The sequence below is a fragment of the Poecilia reticulata genome, chromosome 23 (genome assembly GCF_904066995.2).
Source record: "Poecilia reticulata chromosome 23, P_reticulata-male-v2, whole genome shotgun sequence".
Taxonomy (NCBI): Eukaryota; Metazoa; Chordata; class Actinopteri; order Cyprinodontiformes; family Poeciliidae; genus Poecilia; species Poecilia reticulata.
This window is the reverse complement of record NC_088852.1, coordinates 4,967,976-4,990,282: the sequence shown is the minus strand read 5'-3', so window position 1 is coordinate 4,990,282 and position 22,307 is coordinate 4,967,976. Positions and strand designations below refer to the sequence as shown.

Genomic DNA, 22,307 nt, shown 5'->3' with positions numbered 1-22,307 from the left:
GTTTATCCCATTTTGAAGAATGGCCAAAAGAAATCTGCTTCTGTCATGTGATGCTTATAACCCTGAGGGAAATGAAGCCTAATAAACTTTAATAAATTCTAAATATAAACCAGAAATTCTGACAGATTTTCACCTAAAATCTTATTTTCTGTCAGTAAAAATTACATCACATGTCATGTTTTAATTGATTTAGCAAAAGTTGTGTAAACAAACTTCTTCTTTGTGTCAGGCTGCTGTTATAAGGGAGCCAAAAGATGCTATTATCTTATTTAAAACTTTTCTTTTGCCAAGATAAGCTATTGGTTCCTTCCTTCTGTTCAGGAGTCTTTGTGTCACACTTTATTTACACCCCAAGGGAACACAAAGTCAGGGAAATTTGATTAAAAGTTCCTAGACACTAATCGACAGACGTTAGAAATTAGAACAGCTCTTAAATTATTTTATGGGAACTGTAATCGTCACCACTGTGATGTGAATGTGGGGGATTTCTTCGCCCTCGCATGGGGTCCCAGTTGTGGTCGAGGGGCTAAACGTGGGAACTTTATGTGCTATCCTCCGCTACACAGACGGCTGCTTATTGGATTTCAGTTTTCCAGGATATTTCCCTGAAATTACTTCCATGTGGGCTATTAAGAGTGTATCTGTAGGATGCTAGAGGGGATTTCTCATGGAACTGATGAAAGCATTTTCTTGTTCTGAAGACGACCCCGACTTTGCCTCTGAGCCGATTTCATTTCATCTTTGCTGATCTGTTCACCATGTTGAATCAGCGCAACGGGATATTTTATTTTCAGCATTCATGTATTATTACACTGTAGGTTTCTCTCAACAGCTAAAGAAATAAAGCTTCTGCCTTGAGAATGAATGATTCCCATTAAACTACGGAAATACTTGAGCAAGATGTCCGTCTGTAGGACTCCTTAACCTGAACTCCTCAGGGCGTCGTTAAAGTTAAATAGAAAAGCAAGTTATTTTCTGTTATTGCTCAGTAATTCGTTTGCGGTGGATGCTGCAAATCTGAATGGCATTTTGAAAGAGATTCCTGCCTTTTGTGCTTCAAGGAAGCCTTAAAAGTTCACATATTGAGGTCATTGGTTTAATTACACTCCTAATGCTCATTTGGTACCCTGAGGGTTCTGACCCGGTGACCCCAGCGCGGGAGGAAATGAAGCAGAGCCGCTGCTCCAACCCCCTTCCTCCCTCCTGTTGCGTCCTGGCGCTTTGCGTACTTCACACCGTCTCCATTTCTGCAAATCACATTTTGCTGGGAGTGATGAGTGGCTCACTTTAGCTACAGAGAGACATGTGATACGTGTTGAGCAGTCATGGGGATGCTGTCCAGCTTTGTTATGGAGGTTTGAGATGCCGATCATGCCAACGCTGCAAGAGTGGAGACCCCTGGGAGAATAGTACTTTTATTCCTGATAACGGCACCGGAAACGCAGCCTGCTGGGTAATAAGTATTGGAGTGGAGATCACTTTGTTTTTGTCTCTGAGGCTGAAAGGCCTGCAGGGTTAATTTGATGCAGTTTTGGAGAAGAATGAGACCCTGTACTAGGCTGACGTACAATTCCTGATAATCCAATTCCTCTTTTTATTTAATGTAAATTAATAAAAAGAATACATCTAATCATTGCAAGTCAACATAACGGACTTGTTTCTCATAATCAGCTCAGCAAAATTGTTAGATTTTCTCATGGATTTGCTTCATGCTGCAGTTAAGATTACAGTTTTGAGGATTTCATGTGAGTAATTTGCTCATTATTCTCCCCCCCGCTCGACGGAAGTGGCTCGTCTTTCCTGTTTTTCCTCACGTAGCGGCTCAAAACATCCTTCTGAGCGACTCCCAGGCTGGATTCTCGCAGTGTAGCTGAGGCCTGACATGGTATAGCGGAGCGCTCGCATTATTACACGCTGATTACTGATATACAAAACTGCAGATTTGTGGTTGTTGTTTAGCAGAGATCTGTAGAAACTGTAATTGCTGCTGTGGTTTTTGGTTTTAATTAAGAACAGCTGGGTAAGTGCCTCTCAGGGTCATTTTTCAAGTGTTTTTCTGGATGATTATGGCTGATGGTTAATGAGAACTCAAAATTCAGTTTCACAGAAAATAAATCCCATCATCCTCTTTACTTTACTTGTCGCTGGTGCAGGAGTGGCATAATATGGCAAAACGTGACAGTTTTAGTCCAATGCTGAACACATTTTTTCCTTCCACTTAATTTTTCATAAACATTCCTGACACTCTAAACTGTCAGCGTTTTCATCAGTGAGCTTTTAAAAGCTCAACTCCCTTGAGGAGGATTGCAGTGACTATCTTCTATGATTGTGCATGGCTGCAGCATAAAAAAAGCATTTCTACATTGGGCTAATGTAATATTTAAATGTTTGGATAAATTGAACTATGGGTTTTCATTACTTGAAAGCTTTATAAATAAAAAAATAAACCTCCATACTCCTTGAAATGTACCACTGTGAAGTTTTAATATATAAAACATTTGCTGAAGTAATTGAACTTTTTCATATTTTGATTTATTGTAGTCCACCTGTTATTGTTTGGCCCTACTTGGCTGCTACTTACTTTTATGAATTGGATACATTTATTTCTGCAACAGGAAGGAATGTTTTAGCTTTTTGCAAAGCAAATCTGACTTGACGCTGCAGGGCAGCCAGACCCGCCCTACTGTTTCCAGAACACAGAAGATGAACTCTCACAATACTTTTCCTTTTATTCTTAGATTTATCATCAGGTTAAATCTGCTAATAAAGCTGAAATAGCATTTGTGCGGTTGCTGGTTTGGAGCTGAGCTTAAATCTTCCCCTCTTCCTCTTTCAGATCCGTTGAGCAGAAGATGATGTCAGACGCCAGTGAGATGTTGGCAGCGGCCCTGGAGCAGATGGATGGGATCATCGCAGGTAACCCCTCTAAACACGAGCTTTTATTTAAATGGGCAGAACGTGCTATGGGGTCTGCTCCCATCTGGAAGACGTTAAGCTGCAGGCTGCGAAGGCCACTCTCTAGTTAACTGTAACTCCTTGTCCTCCTACTTCTCCTACTTTTGCTTTAACAATGAGTTTGTGAAAAAGGAGGAGTTCTGAATTTGTCCCAAACTGCCTCTGGATCCCCGCATCTCTGCATGAGAGAAATTACAGGAAGTTTCCGTCGTCCCTGCATTGGTGGAAGCTGATGACTATTCAAGCTCTGAGTTTGGAATATGAACTTTTGGCTCTTGCTCGGTATACTTCCACTGCTGCAGATGAGCGGACCAGCCTACAAATTTACAGTCCCCACTTTTCCGCTGATGTGTGTAATTATAGCGCTGACCTTTCCAATGGGAGCGCGGCGGCTGATCACATGACACCCACCAGTCTCTCGCGTTTCCGCAGAAACCGCGGCCATCATCGAGCCTCACCTCCTCGCTGCTGTGATTGTCTGAATATTTTAGTATTCATTTGTTTATTCGGCTCCCTCGTTGTTAATCTGGGAGATCTTGATTACAGCTGACATTTAAGACGGATGACAGATGGCATGGAGCCGGCAGAGGTGCATGATGGGAACATTGTGTGTTCTGGTAAAGTCATAAGGCTGACGCTTATGAAGCAGACAGAATTAGAAACAATGCAGACATGGAGAAGATTTATTTGCTTTGTACTGTTTGATGGATTGAAGTAAGAATATAATGAACTATAATCATGGAGCTCAAGCTGTAATTTGAGTTGCTCAATTAGGAAAAGGATGATCTCAAAATAAAACACCAGTAGGCCTGTCCCAATAAGCAATAAATCAATTAATCAAATGATAAATTTATGCTCAATAATTTAAATGTTCTTTCTTTTCTTTCTTTGTTTTTTTAATAATTAAAATCGATCACCGATATCGATCACATAATTATCATTATTTTATCATAAACACTACCGGTTACATTATGTGGAAAAAGGAACCATGAATTTACCTTAATTTAGACAAAAACTTGTTTTTAATAACTTTTTCCAAGAAGAAAACTAAACAAAACAGGCATTGTGCAAATTGTACTGCTACAGTAATACTATCTTTAACTGACTGATAACATATGAAGGCTCTGAAGAGGCTAAATAATGCAAAGAGTCAAAATAAAACCTCTCAACATTGTCAAAGAAATTCAAGTATAAAACTTAACATTCAAAGGCAAATACAGGATCCATTACAATAAACAATCCTGAGTTACTGAATGAAAACTTCCTGATAGCATGGCGGCTAGCTGATTACTGCTAGTTCTGATTGGCTGTTTCTGACTGAGCAGAGTAATTATGCAGAGCAGGGAGGAGATCGATTATTTTCTCAGAGATTATTTGTCTCATGTTAGGACAGCGAAAGTTTTAATACGTATGTAAAATGTATTTTTTTAGGTTAGATGCTGCAGCTTTAAGCAGAGGTTCGGTGTGAGAGTCACTACCATGTGGAGCAGAAGCGGCGCTCCGTCTGTGAAATATTACTACCTGTAGCGCGTAGCAGCGGTTCAACAGCGAGAGCAGAACCAGCGTCTTACATCGCAGCTCGAAGACTTAAATACTTTTGTGGGTTATTTGTTTAACTTTCTGACCGTCATGCTAATCCGGGTGAGTGTTTGTAGCTGTGCGCCGCTTTACCTGCTATCTGATCCTCCATATGTCTTTTTTTACTGCAGTGAGCCTCCATGTAGCCAAACTCCTCAAGTATGTCATTATTTTGATGCCATATTAGATTCGTTGTGTTGATGAATTTTGACGTGCTTCAATTTTCCGCCGCAACACGCAAACGTCTTCAATCACTCAGTGCGTTATAGTTCCACATCGCTTAGGATTTGTTGCTGCGCGTTTGCGCAGTGAAGGAAAGAGGAGACCAGCTGCACAGGCAGGCTGCGAAATGAGATGCAGGTGATCGGTTTGTGTGATCGGCAACAAGAGACCGTGATCGGCGATCACTGATCATACACTTTTTCACAGAAATCGGCCGATTATGATCGGTGACTGATTGATCGGCACACCTCTAATTGCTATACTTGCCTAAATTAGTAAATTACTTGTTTATTATCATTTGACATTATAAATGTTTTTTTTTCTTGATGCACATTTCTAGGAATTTCCTCTACTGGTAAAATGAGGATAAAATAATCATAAATGTAAATGGATTACATTCTGATTGATGGTTGAAATGTCACAAAGTGAAAAGAAATTTAAGATAAACTGATTCATTTGAATTGGCTTTAACTCCAAAATAGTAATGTTTTCAAATAACATCACTTTCCTGGTCAGTTAGTTCCAAATTAATCTCTTTTTATGTAAATTGAAAATGCACTGAGTCGGGAGCTATGTTGTTTTAGTAAAGTTTGCATTTGCCATCATTTAAATCCAGTTTTAGTCAGAGAGGTCTGTAAAAGAAACCATTCAGATTAATAGGGACACAACAAAGCTAGTTTACTTCATCGTGTGACTTGGGTTTAATGCACATGAGGCTGTTCTCCACTTTGTTACCGTATAAAACCACCACATTTTGGAAACAGAAGTAAAAACCCGGTTGCTTTAAAAAGATTTATTTCTTTGTCATCTGCTCTCTCCTCCCACAGATTAACACTGGAAGTGTTCAGTCATAAATCTTTCTGAAAAGTTAGAGCGCAGCTTCAATGCGTCTGGGAAAACATTTGATTCTCATTTAGGTTTTCACCCCGATTTCAATTACTTCTAGTTCCGTCTTCGCTTTTACTTTTTCTTTTCCTTTTCTGACTCATCAGAAATAAATTTAACTGCCTCGTAACTCCTCTGTCCGCTCCTGAAGGCTCCAAGGCCATTGATTACTCCAACGGGCTGTTTGACTGCCAGTCGCCCACGTCTCCCTTCCTGGGTGGCTTCCGCGTGCTTCACCTGCTGGAGGACCTCAGAGCGGCGCTGGAGCTGATGGACAACGAGGAGCGGGACAACCTGCGCTGTCAGATCCCAGACTCCACCGCGGAGGGGCTGGCAGAGTGGCTGCACGGACGGACAGTAAGAGGGAGGAGAGGAGTTTTATGACCTGGAGGCTTCCTAAGCTGTAATTGATGTCTGTGTTTAAACCACTGGAGCCACTTCATTCCCACTGCTTTAATGACGCAGTGAAAGATGGAGGGATTTCAGCCGCTGTCGTCGCAGAGACCCGACTGGTTCTGATAAAACACGGAGGAGGAAAGATGAATAATGTCTTGTAGATGTATGAATTTAAAGTAAATTTTCAGACCCAGATGAGTATGAAAAAGGAAAGTGTAGAAAACTTTGCATCAGCAGCCAAAGCTCAATGTATGGGTTAAAATGATTTGTCTCTTTAAAAATGTAGTCAAGCAAGAAAGAATTATGGAGCAGAACATGTATAAATATTTATTTTTCTGCAAGAGGAGGAAGCTTGACATCATGACTTGACAAGGACATTACTGTTTAAGCTCTGAGCTGTGTAAGCTGCTAGAGGTGTGCATCAATATCTCCATTATCTTCATTACTCACTAATTTGTGGCACCAAACATGCAGAGCAGGTGAAGCTGAGGCGTCTTCTCAGGTTTCTCTGATTATCAGTGAAATAAGAAGTCTGCCAGTTGTTTCCACCTAGTGGTTCAGTGTCCTTTCCTACTAATTTAAGCTTTATTTCAAGGTTCCATATCTAAATCTTGATCTACTTTCATATTTCCACTCTGAAAATGGTCTGAAATACGATGGAGAACTTTGTAATAACTTGAATTTTGGCCTGAAAACCAAGTAGGAACTTTGATTGTTAATCAAATGTATACAACAGTTGAAGAATTTGGTTCTTATTGAATTTAGATTTGAGCCAAAACCCAGGAATCTTAATAATTTGCAAGACATGATTTTTCCTGAAAAGATGAAGATGAGACCTCAGATTCATCATTGACTCGCCGTGGTGTACCAAAACATTTGGGGAATTCCCACAATTTAATTTACTGTCATCTTGAATTGCATATTTAACTAAATTCCTACATTTATGACGTCAGTTGATTATTATTTTGGTCCAGATAGCGTATATAGTGGCCTGAAACATGCAATTAAAGAATCCTAAGAGGTTTTTTATTGGCCCAAATCTTAGCAAGTCATCCTATTTGCTGAAGGCTGAGATAAAGGCAGAATAAAATAAAGATGGCTCTTTCATCTCATGTGACTCCAGTGTTGAGATTCTGTTTTTGTTTTCTTTTTTGCAAACTGAGATTTTGATTGCTGCATTTCAGGCCTTTTGTTGTTGCACACAATGATAAAAATTAACAAATTGATGCTCTTTCTAAAATAATTATGCCCTCGATATTTTTTTTTTCACCCATCTTTTGTTGATTCCTTTGAAATATGAATTTTGGCTTCCTTTGTGACAAACGGCAGAAATGACGGCCTGTTGCGTTTCTTTCAGACCAACGTCCACGGCTCTGAGGCCGTCTACCAAGACCGCCTTTCACGGCTGGAGAGTGACAAAGAGTGCCTTATTCTGCAGGTTTGTGAAGAAGAAAAATGTCCATTCATTGCTGCAAAACACGACAATTGCTCACAAATATCCAATTTGGTTTGATTGTATAAACTTGCTGTGTATTTAGCTGAGCCAAGGAGGGCATTGTTTCAGTTTTCTGGTGGGAAAGGGGCAAATTTAAGCATGAAATACTTAAAAAAGACCAATAATTGAACTATTATAGTGGCTATAATACATATAATTTCAAGCTGCTATGCATGAAATAATGGAAATGCACTACGACAACAATTATATCCTTCATTTATTACCTCATCTTTAATTTTTCTGCAAATATGGAAAAAAAACGAGCCTGAGTTTTCATTCATACCAGATAAGGGTTAGAAAGTCAGGTGTTTTTTTAAAAAATTTTTTTATTTATCTCTTTAAAGTAGAGTTTTCATTAGCCTAATCATTGGTTGTGGTTCTCCAATTTTCCAGTGTCACATAAACTTGTAATTGTTTTATTCTATGTTTTCGCTGCAAAAACACCAAATCTTATCAAGTATTTTAGTACTTAATATTGATGAAAAAGTACCAGTTTCATTGGCAGTTAAATTTATTATGACAAGACAATTTCCCCAAGTTATAAGTGAAATGATCTGCCAGTGGAACTAGAACTTTCTCATCAATATTTGCTTAAAATAAGCTCCTAAATCTGCCTGAAAAGGTACTTGTAAGTTAGTTTTTCTCACTGCAAGTGTATTAAGATATTTGCACAAAAAATGAGACTAAAAATAAGTTTTTTAAATGGTTCATTAGATTGCAAAGCTCTGTTTTAGGGTTCTTAATATTGGGATCAAGTCGGGTTAAGCTCCATAATTTTAACATTTTAAACATCCTAATTGAAGTTGTCGTTACTGCAGGTCAGTGTGTTGACAGACCAGGTGGAGGTGCAGGGAGAAAAGATCCGGGACTTGGATAAAAGTCTGGAGCTTCATCGGGAGAAGCTGAACGCTGCAGAAGAGCTGCTTCAGCAGGTGAGGCCGCCGCCGTCATTAAAGGTAGACGACTGGAAATGAAAGCCGTTACTGTTTTAGAAAAGGCTGTGCTGCTTTACTGACCATCAGGAGCTGCTAAACCGGACGGCGTTGGAGACCCAGAAGCTGGAGCTGATGACGGAGGTGTCGAGTCTGAAGCTGAAGCTGGCCACTTTGGAGAGAGATCACAGGGGCAACGAAGTAAGACGCCCCCCATCCGCTCTTTGAAAATGTACTTTCAGTGGCTGTGAAGTGGAGCAGATATCTTTTGAAGCTGCACCTGCACCATGAGTCCTGGCGGCCGTCCAGTCCGTTCAGTCATTGTTTTTAGAGTCACAAAGGTCCGTCTCGCTCGGCTTCAGGACTCGGATCTGTCATGTGGTGTTGGTTGAACTGTTTTAGGGGGTCACAAAGGAGGCCCAAACTCCCTTCTTACTCCAGCAGCTGTTTCCTGACACAACCCCCCCCACCCCCATCCACCCACTCAGATTTCAGCTTTCCAGAGTAGAAGTTTCCATCGTGTCGTTTTACTGCCTGGAATAGGATGTGTGTGTTTTTTTTAAGACTCTCAAAGCACAAAGGACACATAGACCGTTATTCATCTACGAATGTTTATTTTTCTTTCTAGCACCACTTTCAATCAAACTCCTACAATCATCATGTGGAATTCCACATCCTTGCAGACACACATTGCATAGATACCGTCACCATAAAAAGGCTGATTTTTTTCAACATCAGCAACACAAACAAGAAAAAAGTGATCAAAAATCAGACTCAATTCAAAAGCTCTTAAACTTCAGTTGGTGAAACTTGTAAAAACAGTTTTACAGACAGAAACTACTGATCAGGCTCAAACCCTGGATGTGTGACGGACCTGAACATTCAGAGACGCATAAAGACGGTTTCAAAGTCAGGATTTGCAAAGTTGTCTTTAATAACTGGAACATAGATTAATTCTAGTAAGTGTTTCTTCACTTACTGCGTTATTTTGCCACTCAAGTTTTTTTTTTTTATTATGTAAAACATTTTAAACTGCTGTATTGCTGAAATGTGCAAAACAAATAAACTTTAACTGCTGTGCTAAAATTGATTCTAGTTGGAAATGAAACAGAAATTTGTCTTTACTGCCAGGAAAAAGTTTGAATCTTGGTTTGAGAACTTCAGACTCATGTCTCTCCTCTGCACCTCTTTTTTATGTTTGTTTTATTGCTTAATACTAAAATCAAGTCTCTGCATGTGTTTTTGTGTCTGTTTATTAATAATTTCATCTTTCTGTTCCCTCTGTAGGGTTTGTACCAGGAAGTGACAGACCTGAGGTTCAGGCTGACGGACATGGAGAATGAAAGACTGCAATGTGAGAAGAAACTAAAAGGAGCCAAAGTGAGTGTTTGTTTTTAACAACCATAACTTACTCCCATCTAATCATCTCTGCTTATTATTTCGTTCTCGAGCTCTTAGCTTTGCTCCTGATTTTCATCTTTCGTTTTGTTAATGTCTTTCTGCAACCTGCTTACCTTTTAAGCATCCAAAGTGGAACTCAAAGCGCTTCACTGGAGATGAGGTGAAGGTTTAGTCTCCAGCCTGTTTCTTCTTCTAAAAGCTGCTCCTTCTCACCTGCTGAACACTGCTTTCCTGACTTTCATCACACTGCTGTAAGTGCCTCAGTGAGTGCTGCTTGAGTTTTCTGCACATTAATATTTTGGATAGGAGTTTTTCTGTAGCATCTTCAATCTTCTGCATGTTTTACCAGCTTGATGCATTGAATTGCATACGTTTGCACTGAATGCTGTCAGTAGCACAAATTAAAATACTAACTTATCCACTTTTCAAACGTGTGATTCTGATTTGGTTAATTGAAGGGCTGATTTCTGGACAGTTTTTAAGGTAAATGTATACAAGCTGAACATGTTGCTGTCCTTCCTCGGCCTCTCAGCCAGAGACCATGAAAAATGGAACAAACTTCCTGGTTCATGTCTTGTCAGATGTGACTCTTCTTCATGTTCCTGTTGCTGCAGTTTGAATCATTTTGACCATGATTGTTCAGGAGGAGCTGCAGGATCTGCAGAGGCATCTGGAGGAGCGAGACCTTGAGCTGAGGAGGCTGAAGGGAGAGACCCACAACAAAATCGCAGGGGTAGAAAGAGGTATGAAATGTTTTCACAACAATCTGAATTCCTTGTTTCGTTTCTCATTTCTTGCCCTCTAACACTTGGAAAAAATAATCCTTCTTACAGCCACAGAGTGTCATCTGTTTTCTGTATTAATTACAGTTAAACTAATTTCATGTCTTGTTGTGAATTTGTTTTTTATCTCACTCCAAACACATCGTTACGTTTCTCCTTCAACCCTCAGCTGACTTTATCTCATCCCTGCAGTTTTAAAGATGAAATCAAGCAAATTTGGTCTGTAGGTTTTTGTTGGGATTTCTCTGTGACTACTGCTTTGGAAAATATACCTCAAGATCATTTGAACACCAGAAAGAAAGATTTCTTTTAATTCCTTGGAGTTGAACATCTTTGTCTACATGTTGAACCGACAAAAAGTCCTGAAGGAATTCTCTAGTCAGCTCATCCAGGATTTGGCGACTGTGATTTTTCTTTTTTGCAGTCAAAATCACTGATTTTGTGGGACTACTTTAGAAATATTTGCAAGGAATTTTACATTTTACATTAAAGTACATGGAGCAACTAAGAAATATTTGTCGATGTTTCCCAGTCCCTCTATTTATTTATGAATCCATCCATTGATTTAGATAAAAAAATTTTAAATACTTTATTGATCCCAAAGGGAAATTAAATGTTGTCACTAATATTAGTTCAAATTCCTCAACAAGTTATTGTAATGAATCTTGCAGCATTTTGTGTTGGTGACTTTAAAGAAGCCTCTGACTGAAGACACTGGTTTCTGAAGAGGAATGTCAGGGTTGTAAATGTATATTTTATTTTTATGAAAAATCCTTTCATTTATCCATCTGCTCATATATTTCATAATTAAATGGTGAACTTTGGGATTCAGACTTTAAAAATTGGATCAAAAGAGCTGGTTAGTGTGGAAACTCAAGACTGGAAATATTTGACTGACTGGTCCAGGCTTTTAGCACCAACCAGCTGAAATAAGAACCTGAGTCCCTGTTGACTTCATTATTTCTTGTTTTTATTGGCTCCTTTCAGAGCCACACAGAGTTGGAGCTAAACTTCCTGAGCAAAACTTTAGTTTTTTAATCTGTCCAGATACAGAGATGGTGAAAATGAAGAGGGTGTTGGAGCTGCTGACGTCGGAGAACGATGAGAAGGTACAGAGCAGCATGTCGGCAGCTGCTCCAGCCTCCCAGATGCGTCATGACTTGAGCTTTTGTGTCTGTCTGCAGGAGAGAAGGATTAAAGAGCTGGAGGAATCACTGACGAAGTGCAGGAGAGTGCAGGAGCTGGTCAGAGGTGAGAGGATATTACTCAAAGTGCAAACAAACCCACCATGATGTTAGACCCAATCAGTCAAACTATATCTGACTGCAGAGCGTTTTTATTAGAGCCTTAAAGGATGACTAAGCTCTGAAAGGAGATTATAGCTGTCTTTGTGGTTCAGTGCATGACTGTACGAACTGCTCTCTCACAGAGAAGCTGAAAGAAGACGACTACGCTGATATAACAGATGATCCCTCGCTTTCTCTGTCCATGGAGGTGGATCAGGTCACCCTGGAGCTGGAGGGGGAGGCAGGAAGGAGCTGCGATGAGGTAAACGCAAACTCTGTCCAAACAGCTGACACAGGATGAACCCCAGACTGGAGACTTCCTTTAGAAAAGCTCCAACCTCGGCCTCCCACTCTGAAATGGTCTCCCCGAAGAGTTCAGAGCTTCTGTTTTGAATTAATCATTTGTTCCTGTTTTTTCAGTCCATACCATGCATAGCAGTGCTCTCTGAAATGAATGAACTGGACAGAGAAAGACAGCTGCAAGCAGCGCAAAGGTAAAACTAATTTAAGACATAAATTGGCTGAACTTTACTGCTCACTTCCTTATTATTACTAATCTGGCCTGTTTTCTTGTTCTTGTCCATTTTTGAGTCACTGTGCTGTGGGACACGTTAAGTTTCACTTCAACATAATGTGCAAACAGAACCTAGCCTTACATTTCATCAAACGGACAGCAGGGGGCGACGACTCTTGAAAGTCTGAAAATGTCTTTGTTGACAAGTTGACAATCTTTTAATGCTTAGAAATGTTTTAGACAATATTTATTATAAGACAGTAGTTTCTGTTTTCCTTATGTACTAACTTGACAAGAATTAAGATCAGTCTTGAATTTGATTAACAAGCATTTTGTTTTTAAATTGGTACAAATGCCATCTTTTTTTAAAAACATTTTTTTGCTAAACCTCAGTTTTATTTTGTGTTGGTCTTCCACATAAAATCCCAATACATTAAAGTTTTTAGTTGTTAGACAAGTAAATGTGGAAAATTGCAAGAGGAGTGAAAACTTTAGCATTTATCTCTTCCTTTCTCAACCTTGTGGTTTTGCTCTACTGAAACACTATAAAGTCATTAGGTTAAGTTTGTACCAGCACCAAAAACCATGTGATTTTACGTAAACTGATTGTTTATATGAGCCCAGTAGCAGAACCTGCTGTTGATCGTTCGTCCTAATGAAATGTTTGCATCCTCACTCTGGTGATTTCTGTAATTTTCAGTTTAAAAAATTCAGCAAATGAAACCTCAATACCACCATCTTTAGATTTTCTCCTCTGCACATAAACATTAAATAACATGTGAGCAAAACTAATTGAGGATAAAAGCAGTTTGTGTTTGTCTTCTTCATTGTAGCTCAGTATGTGGAAAGGAGAACTTGATCCATGATGCTTTTTCCTTCTGTTCCCAGTGGATGTTTGAACGCATTTTTCTTTTTTCAGCTCCTTAGATGATTCACATGGTGACGGTTCAGCTGTAACTGGCAGCACTGAGCAGGTAGAACCACCTGAACAGCACATAGTGCTATATTTCTATAATTTATTTAAAGATGAATATTTTATTGAGCCTCGATACTCCAGCTGTCCTGCAAGTACCTCTGCTGCCATCTAGTGGTTGATTTTATTTCTTTTAGGTTGAGAACAAATCAGGAACTGCTAAGGGGAACATAAGTGACGGGAATTTTGGCAGCAAGAAAATTCGTGCTTCATTTGGTCGTGGCTTTTTTAAGCTGCGTGGCGGCAAACAGACGGCCAGCGTCCCCAACCTGGGTGAGCAGAACTTTTTTTTTAATCACTTTTACATGCTTCTAAACTGATACTGGACCTGGAGTACCACTGAATGCACCTAGTGGCAAATCAGTAGAAAACATCCCTAGTATTTTTGCAAAAGTCTGAACAAAATGCATGCATTTAAATATTTTGTGAAGTTAAATGAATCAAACTCTGATCTTGCTTTATCTTTGACAGCTGAGACTGAACGTAAAGGCACAGATCACCTCGACCTCGCTGGTGTTCCTCCACAGAAACCCCGCGACGCAGCTCCTCTTCCGTCGTCTCCAGAAGCCAAGAAGAAGTCGAGCGGGTTCAGGAAATTCTTTGGCAGGTAAAGCACGGTGTACAGTGTGATCTTTGACTTGGGCTCAGATGAGTTTGTGCGTTTAAACATGCGTCTCTTGCAGGCTAAAGAGAAGCCACTCCACCTCCTTTAACCTGGATGATGGGGCTGAGACGGAGTTCAGGAGAGGCGGAGTCAGAGCCACAGCAGGGCCTCGGCTCGGCTGGTCACGCGACTCAAAACACAAGTAAGTTGAGATTTGCAATAATTACTTGTATCAAATGTTTAAATACAACAGTAAATTAATAACTCATGAAAATAACTTTCTTGATGAGGTCAAATTCGGTCTAAAACAAAAAAATTCTGTACTTTTATTGATGTTATTTGGTTAGTTTATACCAAACTAATGCTACGTTAACACTGCAGGCTTTAATTGATTCCAATTTTTTTTGTGAAATCAGATTGTCCAAATATATGCAACTTGTATGTGAACTGCAAACAGGCTGAAAGTGTGCCACATGTGCAGTAGAGGGCGCAGTAACACCAAATGCAGCGAGCGCCATGAAGAAGTGTCAGTGATTGCAGAAGTAAACATGGATACTAATAGCGGAGCATATCTTATGATTTTAAAGTTATCCGACCGGAGCCAGCACATTAACTCTTTAATTTAAGATCTGTTTTTTCACTTTGCCCATTTGCACCATTTTGTGTGAATGATTGTTTTGATTTAATTTGCTGATAACGGAGTTGTGTGTCCATGTTCAGGGCTGTTGACGTTCCTTTCTCTCGGTGGAGGAAGGAGGATGTTTGTGCCTGGCTACAGGAGCAGGGCCTGGGCTTGTACGCAGCTCAGGGTCAGAACTGGGTCAAATCGGGACAAATGTTACTGCAGGCATCACAACATGATCTGGAGAAGGTGGGAGTTAGTTTCCTGTTCACAAGTTACGACATCACTTGTTTTAATAAGGTTTAGAGTCACACTGTTGTAAGATTCATGTTTTTATTGAGATGAAACAGGATGTGATTCAATTCAAGTAGATTTACTTTGAAACTCTTCCTGTTTTCCCTGTTAGGAGTTGGGAATGAAGCTGCCTCTCCACAGGAAGAAGCTGCAGCTCGCCCTGCAGGCTCTTGGCTCGGAGGGCGATGACCTTCAGGGCAAACTGGACCACAACTGGGTCACCAGTGAGTGACGGTGCTTCAGAGCAGACCTGCTGTCTCCAGCAGCTTGTTTAGTTTCTGCACTGATGGTTTGTTTTCTTTTCCAGGATGGCTGGACGACATCGGCCTCCCGCAATACAAGAGCAACTTCGATGAGGCCCGAGTTGATGGACGCATGTTGCACTACATGACAGTGGTGAGCTGGGAGCTTTTAACAAGTTTGGATAATAGAAGAATGTTTCTCTAGTACTCAAACTCCATTCTCCGCTTTAAAACACCTGAATCAAGTAGTTTGTAGGTCTTATGCTGTTTCTTCATCTGTTGTAGGAAGACCTGCTGTCTCTAAAGGTTGGGAGTGTCCTTCATCACCTCAGCATCAAGAGAGCCATCCAGGTTCTGCGTCTGAACTCCTACGAACCCAACTGTCTGAGGCGCCGTCCTTCTGATGAGGTAATACGAAGCCTGACATTTCTGCTCTGATTCACAGCTGATGCTTTCTAATATTTCGTTTTGTTTGTGCAGAGCAACATCACGCCGGCTGAGATCTCTCGGTGGACCAACCACAGAGTGATGGAGTGGCTGCGCTCTGTGGATCTGGCAGAATATGCGCCCAACCTTAGAGGGAGCGGAGTTCATGGAGGACTGATGGTAAAAACCTGATGAGCGTTTTTAGTCGGGAACCTCCAGAATCGAATTGACTAACTGCCTCGTGTATCTTGAAGGTGTTGGAGCCTCGATTCAACGTGGAAGCGCTCGCCCTCCTGCTCAACATTCCTCCCAGTAAAACCCTGCTGAGGCGCCACCTGGCCACACACTTCCACCTGCTGGTCGGCTCGGAGGCGCAGAGCCTCAAACAGGAATGTCTGGAAAACCCAGATTACAGCGTCCTCACAGCAACCGCTAAGGTTAAGGTAGTTAATCACTCTCCAAATCTGCTTCTGTGATTTAATCTTTTTGGAAAATTACACTTACAGAACTTCTGTTTGTTTCAGCCAAGACGTTCATCTTTTGGTGGTTTTGGCTCCCTGAGGAGGAAACGTCACGACGACGGAGAGGATTACATCTGTCCTATGAATGTGGAGATGCCGAAGAGCAGCAGCTTCCACAGAAACGTCCACATCTATGAAGAAACTCTGGACCACTTGGAGCAGGTAGAGAGCCGTTTCCACTGCATGTCATTCTAGATTAGGTTTACTAAGTGAAATCTGAGCTGTGTCTCCTTTTCCACACAGATGGAGGATTCTGAAGGAACCGTCAGAGAGATTGGAGCGTTTTCAGAGGGAATCAACAACCTGACTGTACGAGGCCCAGCTGATCTTCTAGTGCAGGGGTGTCCAAAGCCGGTCCTTGGGGGCCGGCATCCTGCATGTTTCAGTTCTCTCCCTAGTGGTTCTAACAACCTCCTCAGACAGTGGGTGTCTGCTTAGGCCTTCAAATGAGCCATCATTTGATGCAAGTGTGTAAAACCAGGGAGATAATTAAAACATGCAGGATGCCAGCCCTAGAGGACTGACTTTGGACACCCTTGTTCCAGTACAAGGTTTTTATATTTACTGAAAATGTGAAATGTTACTTCCTGTTTGTGTTTCAGAGCATGCTGAAGGAGGACGAGCTGTTCCAGGTGATCTCATTTTGTCCCTCTGAGGATAAAACAGAAGCTCTCAACTCCTCCTGAGAAGCAGGTTACATCTCACCAAAGTATTTAGTCTCCATACTGTATTTATTGAGGTTTCTCACCATATGCATGAACTGAAAATAGTTACTTTGTTTGCAGTAGGAGGTTGATTTGTTGCAATAAATAATGTAGGGTCAGCAGCTTCCTGTGGAGTAGTTCTGAGCAGTCAATATCTTATCTGCAATATAAAGTGGAATTTGGAGAATCAGGAAAAACATTCACCTTAGAAATAATCATTGTAATTTCAGAGTGAATTATGACTGCTCATAGCTACTCCAAAGAAAAATTAAATATTTGTGCCACTGTAAGCTACATTGAAGTTAAAGGGATAGTACTGACTTTTTTTTAAGTGAGCTTCTGTTAAGCTCTAACCAGTTGGATGCCTTGAAGTACTTTTAAGACTGTACTTAAAAGTGTTAAAATGGCTGAAAGGCACCTGCTTAAAGTTTAACATACTTTCATTTTTAAAATCCTGTACTGTCCCTTTAAGCCAAAAACTGTGAAGCAGGAAGTCATTAAGTGAGCGACTTGTAACCAAAGAATCTTTTTAAGAAACCAAATCTTTGAATTTGAATTGTTTTGGTAATAAAAGTGAAGAAATAAATGTTTAAATTCTCGTTTCTGTCCAAAAACAGCCCCAGACATTTCTGAAGTAGCAACAGCTTTTTATGCTCCATGTTAAATACAAGCAACCAGATTTACAATTTGGGTAACATTTAGCAAAAAACTGACATGTTCAACTTGGTGGCATTCAAGAGTGATGACCTTAAACACAAAGACTTCTGCAGGTTTTTAAGGCACTGGATGAACAGCCATAAAGCCACAGCACCAAACTAAAAATCCCATCTCAACATGATTCCCAACTTCCTGGCTTATCCAACTCTTCCCCTGTAGTTTGGTCCTAAGCTGCGATTGCTTTGCATCAATAATATCGCTGTATATTTATACTGTGCAAAATCCCTCTGCTTTAGTGCCTTCAGGGCAGAGACAATAACAAAGCCCTTAAACATCCAAACCTCTTTTTTCCTCCAAACGGACGGACGGACGTCTAGAAGGTGAACCTGCGGTTGTGGGAGTGGCCCACTTTGTCCAAGTTGGGGTTGCAGGCGAACTGGATCATGGGTGGAGGTCCACACATCAGGATGAGCGTGTCATCACCAGGAGGGGGCAGACGCTCCCTCACCATGTCTTCATTGATGAAGCCCTGGCTGTACTCCCAGTCTGAGCACAGAAAAGTTGGAATGTAAGACAGCTGTTTTGGTAGTGACATCTGCTGGTGAAAACATGGAACTGCAACAATGTCAAGTCAACATTTGAAGCTGAATATTAACAAAGTGAGGATTCACACTACAAATGCAGGGAACTGACAGTGCAGCTGTAAATAAATATACCTCTGACTTAATCTTTAACGTCATTTGTCCACTAGAGGGTGCCACTTTTCCCACGTGAACCTCAACTCTTATTTTTTAAACTGGTCAAAATCTGGTAAGTTTACAAACCATGAAGTAAAAAAGCTTAACACACCGTTCATGCAAGATTTGCACTTAGCAACAACTAATTTTAACAAACTATACATTTCTTCATTGATTTCCACTAGCTTAATTTATGCAAAATGGTCCGAGCAGATTGATGTGCAACACTGTACATTAATTATGTAATCCTGCATTAAGTTTGTTTAAACTGAAAATTTAACTAGATTTTGGAGTTTCTCAAGGCTATGTATTTAGTCATTTGCTTGTGACTTGCTCAACTAAAAGTGAATCACATCATGATGCGTTTACACACTAGCTAAAAATAGAGTTTGCATCTCACTTTAACATGATTAAATCTTAGCACTTAAATGGTTGGTTGACATTTGAAGTGCAGGTAAAAACTCTTCCAGGACTTACTTTCAGGCGCTCTGTCCACTGTGTACCACAGCTTGAATCGGTCTGGATGGTTGGCTTGAATCTCGTCCAGTTCGTCTCTCAGCAGGATGTCCTTCTCACTCTGCGGACACATGAGTTGGGTTGTTATACAGCTTCAGACGTGCAGAACATTATTGATCATTGTGGACCTCACCTGGTTGGCGAACAGCAGATGACACACTGTTTGGTCCTGAGGATCCTTCATGATGGCAGTGATGAGCTGCAGCATGGGGGTGATTCCTGCAGAAAGAGCAAGAAAGCGTCTGGTGTTATAAATAACTACACAGTTTTTCAGTTAAAATAAACATTTGTGACTAAATAATGGAGCCGTTTGTTTGAAAGAGTCAGCTGATCAGATTAATCAGAACTCGTGAGAATCACACATGAAAGTTCCTCATGACAAAATCTCAACTCAGCAGCATCAAATCAGCTCCACAAGCAAATGATTGTTGAAAATCTGTTGGGCATTAAATTAACTGAATAAAAAGCCTCTGAAAGACAGTCGCACATTAAGAACCATGATCAACTGCATGTAAATTACTTTTGTTTTGAACCTCAGATTTGTTGCATGTGAAAGTTTAAAGGTAATTATGCATCATAAATTAAGTGCAAATTTTTTTTCCAGTTTAACAGTGGAAAATAATCAAAGTTTGTTTAAAAAGTACATTTTAGCATTGTTATATGAAGTCAAGAGATTATTTCTATACTTGGAGGAAAATAGGCTCTCAAATCTGGCCTGTATTGTCCAGTTAGATCCCAGTTTTTATTATTTTATTATGAAAGTTAAAAAGCAAAAGTTTTGCTCTTTAGCCTAGTTATGAAATAATGTGTCATGTTTTGTATTTCAAGTTTTCAGGTCATAGTTCTCCAGGAATCTCCTTTTTTACAGTCGAGTTATGTTTGTGGCTTTTCAAAGATTTAACTGAAACTGGAACAAACCAGACATGTCGATCTAAACTTCCCATTTGCTGGGATTTTCACATAATCAATAATCTCAGGTGGTTACAGAGATATAACATCACAGAATTAGCTGACTGGTTTGATACGACAGAAAGGAAACAGTAGCTGAAATTAGCAGTAGTTGCAGCATGATACCATCTCTGAAGCAGATGTGAGTTTTTCTAGCTCACCTGTTCCTCCAGCGATCATGCCCACTTGTTTGGCCGTCTTGGTCACAGCTGGAGACTTCTTATCCGCCTGAATGGCAAAAGCACCTGCAGAAACGGCAGCAGGCTCAGTTCTCAGACACCAAAGACGAGCAGCTGTTAGCAATCAGGCTAATTCAGCATGCAAAGGCTTTTTTTCTTAATAAACATGGTGTCTACGAGTTTAATTTTCAAGATTTGTACAACAGCTTTCAAACATTCTGTACATTTTAGACCATCTGACTAGTTTATTATAAAAAAAAAAATAAACCCAAACTCTTTTTTATTTTTTATATAGGTGAAAATTAAGCTCTCACCTTTGCCTTTGTAGGTGAGAAGACCGCTGGGTCCTCTGAAGTCAATTGTGTCGCCGAGCTTGAGGCTCTCCAAATACTGACTCATCTTCCCACCTTCTGGGAATTTAGGATGAACATTTTTGAAATAAATCTGTTAAAGAAAAGCAGATAAAAGACATTTAAATCCATAAAATGCATCAGATAGGCAGAGAAGCGACTTGCTTCTGGACCTCACCTTCACCACCAGGTCCACAAAGCCTTTGTCATCATCGCTGGAGACGGGAGTGTACGGGCGGACGACGAGCTGCCCGTTTATTTTCGCCGACAGATAGATGTGCTGCCCTGAAGACAAGAGCAGAGATGGATTTCGGTTTTATTTAGCTTTTGCAACTCTGAGAAAAGCCACTAAAACGTGAAAAAGTTAGAAACCTTTGAACTTTTACAATCTTATATGAATAAAATTTATGCAACAGAGGGAAAATGATAAATGGTTTTTAAGTTTTACAATTGAGAATCTGTAAAATGTGTATTAAGTTCCACTTCATTTCCTCTAAAAGATGCCTTATCAGAGAAAAGTCCACCTGGGTGTTTTTCTCAGCATAAATACAGCTTTTCTGTTTGCTGGAGAACATTATAAATATCAACGAAGGAGATTCCAAAACTCTGACCTTTAGCACTTTACTCTGGTGAGACTCCATCCAACAGAGTGTTGCACTGGAATCTAACCCAAACAGCCCTTATCTAGTATTAATACTAGATAAATGCCCACTAGCGTGAGTAAATTTGTTATTAATTGGAATATATTATGAAAATAAATTCCAATTAATGGTGTTTAAACACCACAAAATAGTCCCTATTGTCAGGGTTGATAGTTTTACTTTTTGTCCAGTTTGGTCAATGAAAACGTCAATAAATACCACGTGCAGTTTAGTGGTGCAATCACATTTCTTTATGTGATTGCATTTCTATTTGTAAGCACATTACCAGCAGTATTTGTGTTAGTATAATTGCTGAGACACACAGTCACAATCATGAAAAAATAAACAGCTCTTATTGTTATTTTTATCGTCACAATAGCATGGAAAAATATAGTGCTACAAATTTAAATCCATATCGACCACCCCTACTGCACACATCAGCATCACACACACAATATTGACAATATATTTTGCAACTATTTGGCACAACTGCAATATTATGATGATATGGTTATCTATAATAGCAGAGCCAAGAGGCCTACAGCAACTCTTGTTGCAGATCAATGACCCCACCCATTGAAATCTACTAGTTTTGCACAAAATCGTGCCTTTGTGGTGGAAATAAAGTAATAAGAAGCGAATAATGTGTGTGATTTTCTTTCCACAATTACTACTTTCTAATAGTCTAATACATAGTCTTTTAGCCTAAATTGTGTGTTTTAGCTCATACTGACCAATTGGCAGCCCGAGGACGTGTTCAGGAGAAGGTAGGGCAAAGCGTAACTTCCTGGTGTCATGACTCACAATCTAAAACATACAAAACTCAATCAACTCAAACACCTCAGCTGTCACGTGAACGCACCAGCAGAGTTTGCAGACATTAGCAGACTTTGCTAAACAGCCTCTTTCTTACCTGTTTGTCGATTAACCTGAACGCATATTTGATGCTGGGGTCCTCCAAGGTGATGGCAGGTCTCTTCTTGGAGAACAGCAGCCTGAAGATGAGGTTGATGATGCTGTCAAAGCCGCCTCGGATCAGCTGTGAGATGAAGGTCAGACAGCAGACCACCGGCTAGCATTAGCTACAGGCTGTGCAGGAGCCCTGCGGGGCGTTGTCACTGCTAAAAGTCATCTTAGTTTAATCTCCCCCTCAACAGGAGAAATGAGTCACGCAAATTCCTGCGGGGAGGCCGACTGGACTTCATGTGGGGAAAATTGCGTGTTGGCTAATGCTAGCTCTGAGAAGTTAGCTAAAGTTAAACGAGTTAAATAATGTTGCAAAAGAGAACAAAACTCACCCCGATGATGTAAGACAACATGTTCAGTCCGTTCAGACAACTAGACGCTTGCTTGTTTGTTGAGAGCGCAGCTCGGGAGGAGTGTACTGCCGCAACTGTCTGAACTGTAACGGAAGTTTAGGTGGTTACTGTGTTTGAACGTGAAACCA

General features: G+C 40.3%; 2 protein-coding genes across 6 annotated transcripts in view; one reads left to right on the top strand and one right to left on the bottom strand.

Annotated features, from left to right (window-relative positions):
• LOC103459137 (liprin-beta-1-like) overlaps positions 1–17,418 on the top strand; it is a 23,952-nt gene extending 6,534 nt beyond the window's left edge. Inside the window, exons 2-26 of one of the 3 annotated variants that reach the window (XM_081603898.1) lie at positions 2,837–2,916; positions 5,792–5,997; positions 7,394–7,474; positions 8,350–8,463; positions 8,554–8,664; positions 9,751–9,843; positions 9,986–10,024; positions 10,508–10,607; positions 11,694–11,755; positions 11,831–11,897; positions 12,076–12,194; positions 12,353–12,426; positions 13,366–13,420; positions 13,557–13,692; positions 13,891–14,026; positions 14,103–14,225; positions 14,744–14,894; positions 15,052–15,163; positions 15,247–15,335; positions 15,467–15,589; positions 15,662–15,787; positions 15,862–16,044; positions 16,132–16,290; positions 16,372–16,437; positions 16,731–17,418. In XM_081603898.1, the coding sequence (XP_081460024.1) occupies positions 2,853–2,916; positions 5,792–5,997; positions 7,394–7,474; positions 8,350–8,463; positions 8,554–8,664; positions 9,751–9,843; positions 9,986–10,024; positions 10,508–10,607; positions 11,694–11,755; positions 11,831–11,897; positions 12,076–12,194; positions 12,353–12,426; positions 13,366–13,420; positions 13,557–13,692; positions 13,891–14,026; positions 14,103–14,225; positions 14,744–14,894; positions 15,052–15,163; positions 15,247–15,335; positions 15,467–15,589; positions 15,662–15,787; positions 15,862–16,044; positions 16,132–16,290; positions 16,372–16,437; positions 16,731–16,814 (2,673 nt within the window). In that variant the 5' untranslated portion in view covers positions 2,837–2,852 and the 3' untranslated portion in view covers positions 16,815–17,418. Of the gene's footprint in view, positions 1–2,836; positions 2,917–5,791; positions 5,998–7,393; positions 7,475–8,349; positions 8,464–8,553; positions 8,665–9,750; positions 9,844–9,985; positions 10,025–10,507; positions 10,608–11,693; positions 11,756–11,830; positions 11,898–12,075; positions 12,195–12,352; positions 12,427–13,365; positions 13,421–13,556; positions 13,693–13,890; positions 14,027–14,102; positions 14,226–14,743; positions 14,895–15,051; positions 15,164–15,246; positions 15,336–15,466; positions 15,590–15,661; positions 15,788–15,861; positions 16,051–16,131; positions 16,291–16,371; positions 16,438–16,730 lie in introns of all 3 variants that reach the window. The other 2 variants (XM_008400457.3, XM_008400458.3) reach the window with 2 other exon arrangements.
• cyb5r3 (cytochrome b5 reductase 3) lies at positions 11,595–22,307 on the bottom strand. Of its 3 annotated transcripts, none has more exons than XM_081603900.1 (10): positions 22,159–22,307; positions 21,774–21,899; positions 21,595–21,667; positions 20,398–20,504; positions 20,184–20,313; positions 19,852–19,935; positions 18,876–18,961; positions 18,704–18,803; positions 17,831–18,035; positions 11,595–11,824 (listed from the first exon to the last, which is right to left on the bottom strand). In XM_081603900.1, exons 1-9 carry the CDS (start codon positions 22,177–22,179, stop codon positions 17,863–17,865), a joined length of 900 nt encoding a protein of 299 aa, XP_081460026.1. In that variant the 5' UTR covers positions 22,180–22,307; the 3' UTR covers positions 11,595–11,824; positions 17,831–17,862. The 3 variants fall into 3 exon arrangements, with proteins under 3 accessions (XP_081460026.1, XP_008398682.1, XP_008398681.1); XM_008400460.3 differs by lacking the exon at positions 11,595–11,824 and adding an exon at positions 16,841–16,992; XM_008400459.3 differs by lacking the exon at positions 11,595–11,824 and having other exon boundaries at positions 17,459–18,035.